General features: G+C 28.2%; 2 protein-coding genes across 2 annotated transcripts; both read right to left on the minus strand.

Annotated features, from left to right (window-relative positions):
• Positions 1-5,535: 5,535 nt before the first annotated feature.
• Positions 5,536-8,617, minus strand: LOC100575236 (peroxidase-like). The gene is made up of 8 exons (XM_029485142.1): positions 8,353-8,617; positions 8,126-8,281; positions 7,860-8,053; positions 7,213-7,775; positions 6,386-6,539; positions 6,076-6,252; positions 5,812-6,001; positions 5,536-5,742 (listed from the first exon to the last, which is right to left on the minus strand). The coding sequence occupies exons 1-8, from the start codon at positions 8,615-8,617 to the stop codon at positions 5,552-5,554; spliced, it is 1,890 nt and encodes a 629-aa protein (XP_029341002.1). The 3' UTR covers positions 5,536-5,551.
• LOC107884988 lies at positions 8,382-9,090 on the minus strand. The gene is made up of 2 exons (XM_029486538.1): positions 8,986-9,090; positions 8,382-8,908 (listed from the first exon to the last, which is right to left on the minus strand). Exons 1-2 carry the CDS (start codon positions 9,074-9,076, stop codon positions 8,622-8,624), a joined length of 378 nt encoding a protein of 125 aa, XP_029342398.1. The 5' UTR covers positions 9,077-9,090; the 3' UTR covers positions 8,382-8,621.
• Positions 9,091-9,316: the final 226 nt, after the last annotated feature.

Below are 9,316 nucleotides of genomic sequence, written 5' to 3' on the forward strand. Positions count from 1 at the left end.
ATAGTACCTAATCAGGGGCAGACTGGCAGATCGGGTGATCGGGAAATTTCCCGATGGTCCAGTCGAATAATCGAATTATGGGGCCGGACAATTTGGTTGTACAAGTTACTTATTACGGTTTTTAGATTATAATAATAGTTTTTGGTCTATTTAAAATATATAGAATATAACATAAATAATACGTCAATACGAAAATCATCGTACCCACCTAATAATTTTATTTCGAAAATATCATAAGTTTTAAAAAATACCAAAATATCACTAATTTAATGAAAAATGTTAATGTAATTAATATAATCATACAGTCAAATATATTTTAATTTTTGATCTCATTTCAATAACTTGGTGTGACATTATTTGTAGACTAGAAATATTTAACTAATTTAAATATTTGAAGTTATAGATACTAATATTAATTTATTATATGAGTACTTACCTAGGATATAACGGCAGTTTAAATATTACAGTCAATACTATAATGGAAACTATAATTGAGGATTAAAATATGTTACTTATTACTATAACATTGTCATAAAATATATTATAAAGGTTATAGGTATATAATATAGTTGTATTCCTGAAAATGTTCAATGTTTCTAAAAATGGGATTCAAGTAGGTATGTAAATTAACGCAGATAGGAAATTAAGCATAGATAAAAATGAATATAATATATATTTGCGTGTCATAAATAAAATGTAAAGCATAACTTATACACTTTCATGGTCTTCAAATCGGCTTCTTTGTATATTATAATAAGTTCAATAAAAGATTGTTAAGCTTGTTAATCAACAATTATATGATGAATAAAAGACCACGGTGGATGGTTGCATTGTTTTTGTTGATGTCGGTATTTGTTTTATTAGTATAATAAAATCACGTTATTTTTTATGACTGTTTTATAAGTTGAAACAAAGCTTAAAGTATTGGTTAGTAAGTACCCACAATACTACAATACTACATTATAGTTATTATTTCAACAATATAAAGAACTATCGTAAATACTAAGATATTTATTGCTATAATGTCAGAATGTTATAAGTCATTAATAATTATAAATATTACCAGTTTTAATCTACAAAAATCAATTTTTTTTCTCTTTTCGTGCACGATTTCATCATAGTTTAATTTACTAAATATTTAATTTATTGAATCTGAAGATTTATTCGAATTAGATTAGGGTCTCTATTTTTATCTTTACTCTATAGACTCTACAGAGTAAATGTTTCTAAACTATTATTACTGCACGTGTTTTTGCGGCATTCCTCAAGATCGACTGAACGAACCACTTTCATAATGATAATACGTTACCTTGTCTATGTCATAAACGATGTGTACCTAAAATGTATTTTCACGTTAATTATACTCAACTGGTAAACGTTTTATTTTTTATATTTTTTCTCGAAAGTGTCATTAATGGATGGCTGCTCTCATCAAACGTAACTTGTAATATATAATTTATTGTAAACTGTTATTATTATTAATATTTATAATATTAATAATTGTTTTGATACCTTATATGTATATTCTGTATCACATTTATCTATTGTGCCTAAGGTATAGATTGTAAATTTCTCTAAAAATAAAAAAAAAAATAAATATTTTTTCTTTAAACATGTCCACAACGATTAATATGAAGCATAATATTGGTTTTATTTTATTTTTATCTGTCATACGCATAATTAAAACTTGATCCCGAATTTGATAGTATACGGTGTCTCAATGAGTAGAATATAATTAGGTACCTACTTCATTTCTCATCAAAATAATATATGATTTTCATGATCCTCACATTGGTTGGAAAATGATTTAATTTTGTTACCTATTGTTTTTATTTTTATTTTTTTTATCTAATTTACATTAAAAAAATTTAATATTTGAACTCAATGGTAAACGGGCGATGTATTAAATATGTAAATATATTTTACGTGTATATCATAATAAAATGGGTAAGGGAAGTGAGATAAAGTTAACTTTATCGGATAATAGGTATTGTCTTAATCCTTTTACGTTATGATGTGGTCAAAAACGTTGCGTACAATAAATTATGTCATTGTATGATTGCAGGAACCATCTCGAATACAAAAACTAGGTCTATCGTCCCAGTGGATTTAAATTAATTTGTGCATTGGAACGCAAAGATATTGAGTGATTTCTACCAGGAAATGAATAACACCATCAAGGCATCGATATATGAAAATATTTCTTGAGAATGGAAAGAAGCAGTAACAGCTGTTTTATGGAATGAGGAAGTTGGAGCCTGGCTTGACTTCGATATGATAGATAAATAAATAATGTAAAGAGAAATGTCTTTTATCCTAAAAATATATTACCGCTATGGACTGGTAGTTATGTAAAAAACAATACTGATTACCTTATAACAAGGGTTTTAAACTATTAACATAAAAATATTATTATAATTATATCAACTTGTTATTTATACAATTTAGGTATTAGGTGTTTAGGTGTTAGTTATAATGCATAAGGTAGTATGTTTTATGATTTTAAAAAATATTCATTATGTTTTTGTTGTTTATATTATTTTATTTGGTTTGTTACATTTTGACAGGTCAGTCAATTCAATTTTTATTTTATGTTTATATCTAAGAGCTTACAATTATTTTTTTTTTTTTTATTTCTATTTTTTGATATGCTTTTTATTTTGTTTTGTAATTGACAAGTCAGTCAATTAGGTCTAATAGGGTCTTAGATCAATTAATCAATAAATAATAAAATTTCCCAGGATATATATGTGTACCTATATTATGATAATCCTAAATGTAATAAATAATTATGTATTGTACGTAAATGCATAGTGTTGCTCACAGGCAACAAAGTCAAAAACCTGTTTTTTAGATACTTAAAATACCAAAAACATTTTTTTATCATTTTTCCCTTAATAAGGAATAATATAGTGAATCAAAAATAAAAAATCGAAAACAAAAAAAAAAATCATGCATTGTAGGGTTAAGACTCCTGGGGGCATACCCTCAGGACAACCAAATGTGTGCACAAACAGTTTGATTGGTCTGCAGGACAGTAATTGAAAATGGTTTAGGTGGTTTAACTGATAGGCAACGTGAATTGTAGACTGTACATTTTTTTAATACTTGTTACTACATCTGCAAACTTATTTAAATAATCATATTGTCGATGGTTATCGTGTATACTAATTCGCCAAATGTGTTGACAGTATCGAGTGGATCAAGTTGGCTAAATTGGATTGAGTTCAGGCGAGTATCTAATCCAGGATGGAATTGAATGGACAAATAGAATGGTGTTAGAATTTCTCCAAATATACAATTCCACAACCTCCATGGACAATTGGAATGTAACTGTGCCACTCTTCAATGATAAATTGAAGAAACTAATAATTTTAAAGAATATAAATAATAAAAATAAAATAGATAATAATTGATGTAAAAACAAATTAAACAATAATATAATATATAATATAAAAAGTATAATGCATTTGATTACCTTGAATCAAACTACAATCGAAAGAAAAATCTAAATTTGTATTTTTAATACAAGATGATACTATTATATCCATATTTTTTTGCAACTTACTTGTTCAACTCAAATTATAAATATAGTATAATATTAATCAACAAACAAGCAAAATTCAAATTTTGATAAATAATTTTAGTAGGCTTGTAATAGTCTGTCAATATTTGATTTTAAATGAAACGTTATCGTATAGTTGTGAGTAATTAAAATTTATTTTGAATTTATTTTTTGATGGTTATTACTTATTAGTGGATGGTTAGAATACTTAAATGTGACGTCAGTCTTAGATTCTTAGATTGAATTTAACAATTTTGTTATAAATATTCATTGAATCAGACATTGATTTTGTTCACATTTCCAAATTGGTAAGTTAATTTAACAAATATCTGGAGCTAAAAAATAAGTGATAACACATTAACAATAGAAATTTATTGTTTCAATTTGCATCAGAGCATATTATACCATGAAATATTAAAATTAGGAAAAAAATATCTACCTATGCAAAAATGGTTTTTATTCATATTATTATCTAGACAAATTACCTAGATATGAAATAAATTTTATTTGAGTAGAAAATAGATATATGAAGGGTAACTTTAAGATTAAAATGGAAATTATTTTTGATATAACATTGACATTCATGTACAGTTTAATTTTGAATGCATCACCTACACATAGGTATAGTAAATTAAATATTTTATCATATACCTCGGAGTCAGTCAAATAAAGTATTGAGTAAAAGTATTGAAATACTTTTTAAGTATAAAGTAGGTAATAAAATACGTATATTCAATACGTCTTTTGAAAAAATTATTTGGATCAATTATTTTAAATACTTCCTTAAAGTATCTGTATTTATAAAAAAATAAGTAGGTATCACCATACTTAATGTTTTTATTAGTTAATATATTTTCTATTTTGATTTCAATCGTGTAAAATAAAATATATTGAGAATTTATATAATAGGTAGAAGGTAAGTATATTTTTTATTGTACCTAAACTTAAATACTCAACCTCAAAAAATAAACTTCAACAAAGAAAATAGATGAGTGTTTCATATATACATATATACAATTGGTTTTAAGTATCGGAAACTATAGGTAAGTAATATTATTATTAATGTATTATTAAATTAATTAAATGAAATATAAAATTTTTTGTTTATAAAAAATATTTTATGTTTGATTGAGGTTTTATGAGTTTTTTTTTTATACATATTTTATATAAGTACATTATTTATGAACTTATAATGTAATTTAGCACTACTAGGCTATCACACAAGTTCTCTCAGTGGGGCCTGTTATTTTGTAATTACGCAATATGTTAATATAGGTAATAAAAATATATTACGTACATTTAAATTGCCTTAATTTTTAATATTTGTTGAATATAACAAAAAATATAAAAAATAACCAAGACCGCTTCGGCCATTTCTGTATAAAGGTATACGCCGCCGCCGCGCCGTGTATCTTGTGACGTCACGCGCCTATCTCGCCTATATGTTTTTAAATGATACATTTAATGTTTAAAATTACAAAATGTTTATTGGGTAACACACATACCCATGCACAGCCATAATTAACGATAAGTAACGACGCACTTTTTCGTACAGACTTTAACTTTAGATGTAGGTACACAAATAATATGATCACAAATTGCTGATACGTAAATCATTTTTGATTCTAAATCATACCTTGATTCTTGTTGCATGATTAATTAATTTAATTTAATTACATTTATAATTTTTCCCTTGACCAAAATATTTTACCTGTATCATTTAAAAATATTAATGAACATTTATTGTACTTACAAATTTTTTAACATTTCAAAACGTGTTTTATAAAATCAAAAATGTAATTTATTAAAAATTAAAAATAGACTCATAATTAATTTTAAGAATATTTATCAAAAACATTTCACAAAGGTAAAATGAAAAAAGGATAGATTAATGGCTGATAATTAAATTAAAAATACTGTTAATATTGTTTTTTGACAATAATACATTATAAATAAATACATCAATGATTTCTCATTTACACGAGGTTATTTTTGAAATGTATCGACCATTTCTGACCAGTGATTGATGTTGATTTTTGGAATTAATTGGGAACTACAGAGGTGCAAATCAGCCATTTCAGGTATCAAAAATACTTTTTTCTGCATCATTGTGACATTATTGCTGTTATCACAAAAGATTCTGGCAAGCGTCACTTTTCTGATTTCTGTCAGTTGATCTTAAATATTATAAAAATATAGTTAAAATCAAGATCATTCATAAAAAATATTTCAGATTATATACTAACATTCATTGAATATATTCGGTAAATCGTAAAAATATCTATCTGCTATTCTAGTTCTTATAAACTGTTCTCTAATGATACATCTCATCGTTGGGCCAACCATTGAGTCGTCTTCGTGTTTCTCAAACAATAAACCTACAAATAGCTCTATATCTCTCCAATGATTGTATTGTTTCAATAGTCTATCAGTTGACTAAATATTATAATATACATAAATAAAATAATCACTATATAATTATTTAATATTGCAAATATTTTTAAACTTACCCCTTCAACCATGATCCGGGATAAATCTTGTACACTTCTTATAGCTTTTAGTCGACAATATTTTCTAAATTCTGTGTAGCTTGGTATACCATGATCGCGGCTTCGTTGTATATCCAAGCTGACAATGTCCATTCCAAACAAGTTGTTTGGATGAACACTGTTTAAGTAATTTGTAAGCTGAAAAAAATTTAAATCACTTATCTTAAAATATATAAACGTTTATTACAGTCTGTTAAATGGATTATTTCATCGTCATCTATGAGTTGTAAGAATGTCATTGCGTTATATTGATTGTATTTCAAAAACCTACCGTTTGAGTAAATAGCATATCGATTTTTTGTGTATTCTGCGTAGATAGCCCTCTGACAAGCTGATCCATGTAATTTAATAGTAATCCAGTTGGTCGGTTGTAATGTTCCTTCAGCGAAAGATTTGCGTTGATCACTCGGCCTTCCGTATATAAACTAAACAGAAACGTAGATAAATAAAAATTAATAAATATAAGTATGCGAAATGTGATGATTCTCTTTACAAACAGAAGCAAAGCAATCGACATATTAATTTTATATTGTTGTGTACATTATCAATTTTGAGGTGGGCACATATACTGTTGAGTTTACAATGTAGACAGTCGTCAATATAATTGTATTTAAGGGGGTAACAAATTCATTGGTTTGTTCCAATTTGTTGATAAATCATATGTGAGATAATACATAAGACATATGTCCTTCACTAATCGTTTAACTGTGATTGCTAGGATAGGTTATACAATTATGAATAAATTAATGAAACATTATAATATAATATAAAATGTTAAAATGTAGTCAAACATCAGTTGAATGATCCAATGTTATAATATTTTTTTATATATTTTACAAATGAAAAATTGTAAGTAAAACATTTAAATATTATATATCTTATATGGTTTAATTTGAAAACCAAAATATTTAATACTGTCACAGTTATTTTATATATCTATTAAATTACTAAACTTGTTCATTTAAAACCGTCACAGTTATTTTTTATATCTATTAAATTACCAGACTTGTTCATATTTATTTGTCAAACCATCAACCAGAAATAACCTACAAATACACGATCATAATAATAATATAATTATATCAGGTTTGCACGAACCTTATGGTGTCGCTAATCATGGAATTAGCGAACGGTAATACTGCGGTTGCAAAGCTGTTGCTGACGCTCGGGTCGGTAGTCTCGTTGTACGCATTACTGTAGCCTTTTGTCGACGGTTCAAGACCGTTCCGCTTGGTGTAGTTTTCCCCGAGCAGTGCTGGCAGCCACTCATTGTAAGTGATGTGTTGTATGGATGCTGTAACGATTTTCCTGGCCTCCTGAAAAATACGTTCGTCGTCCCAGTGCGGGTTGACTTGTGACAGTAGTTTGGCCAACCGGTTGTGTTCCCTCATCCACAATGTGTGCATGACCGTCAGTTGGGGAAGCGCGTTTGCCCGGATATCACCTGCCCTATAACAAGTACCACTGCCATACTGACAGGCGTTTGATTCGGTGTCTTCCAGCGGCATATACTGCGACTGTACCGGGTCGCTTTGGCTGTCGATATCGAAGCCCATGCTTGTAAATAGTTGGCCGCCCGAGTTGGTCCTCAACGACCACGTCCGTTTCGCCGACGAACCGTATATCATCGACCCATCTAAATAATGAGTAGCTTGGTTCATCTGCAATTATTTACGTAATTTTAATTATCATAACCACCATAAATATAAGTTTATGGTTTTGGAATTATCTTATATGGCTCCTACTTGTTCCTTGGGTCCAAAAGTACAATCGGAACTCAATGCTGGCACCGAACGCACGTAGTTCATACAACGAATATTGTTTCTGAAAAATGGATCTTCACCCGACATCTTCACTTGCATGCACAACTCATTCGTGTGCGAAGGAGAGAGCTCTTTCCGGCCATCTGAACAACAGCTCACCGATTTATTACGTTTCACTAAGGATTTAATATTAATTTGCATGCATTAATAACGATCAATCAATATATGTGATTATGTGTTAATCCTACTCAATATAGACATTGCCGTGTGAGAAAGATCATGGCCTATAAAAATTGTCCAGTACGCCATTGCCATCGTTTTGAAGTCATCTTGTGAGTGCTCGTCTTTGACAAATTCAACGCTCAGATTTCTAGGACTGGTTAAGGAATTTGAAAAATTAATTTCTGTATGAAAGGTAAATAAAACCAAATCATTAAATACGCACAAAGGTAAACTATAATATTATAATAATTACCATAAAAACTATACTCATAGTTATTAAACAGCAAACGTTTATAAGCTGTGGTTGCTTTTCCCGCGTACCAACGTTTCAAGTTGTTACAAGAACCGTCAGGAGTACGATACTTTATGTTCATTCCGATGCATGCAGTTTTATTGTAATACATGGACAAACAAATTTTACCCAATGATGTCTTGTCTAGTTTCACTTTCGATAAGTCTATGGCACATTGTGCTCCAACACTATCAAGATAATTTAAATGGTCGTTAAATTTATGCATATTATTAAATATATTTTTGTATATACACTTGACATTCTCTATGTGTAATAGAGGTGGAAAATTCAGAAATAGTTTGAGCATGCCTATATAATGAATAATGCTCTTCGGAAAGCTGAGATTCGATCAATAGTCCATACTCCGGGCTTCCAATATCCATATTTAACTCAGAATGATCATTATATTCATCCATATAAAGTTGTTCCATATAGTAGACAGCTTTTTGAATATGATGATCTATTTCTTTGGTTTTTAGATGTAGGTACCAGTCGGTTTTATTTATCATCAAACCATCTATACAAACCATTTAATCATTGTTACCATTTTGAATGAAAAATAATCAAAACTAAAGGTATAGTTATTATTTATACCTTTAAAAAAGAACTGAGCTCGACCTCTGTAACATGATGGTAGGAATACCAACATACAAATCCACAGATGTATGAATATCGAGGAATTCATTCTGCTAATTATAAACTGTAATATTTTTTAAAACAATATTTAATTATTAACTATAAATGTTACTCTATATATTTTAACTATTTAAAGAGCTGTTATATAGAATGCACTCAAATATAGTGTACTGGGGCTTATTCTAAAGCGTAATTTGGTAATCAGTTTTTGGCGTAATTATTTTTCGAAATCATAAGGACATCAATCTACTAATTCCTTTAGCCTATAGGTCTTTTAAACGGTTTCCTA

The sequence above is a fragment of the Acyrthosiphon pisum genome, chromosome X (assembly GCF_005508785.2).
Source record: "Acyrthosiphon pisum isolate AL4f chromosome X, pea_aphid_22Mar2018_4r6ur, whole genome shotgun sequence".
Lineage (NCBI taxonomy): Eukaryota > Metazoa > Arthropoda > Insecta > Hemiptera > Aphididae > Acyrthosiphon > Acyrthosiphon pisum.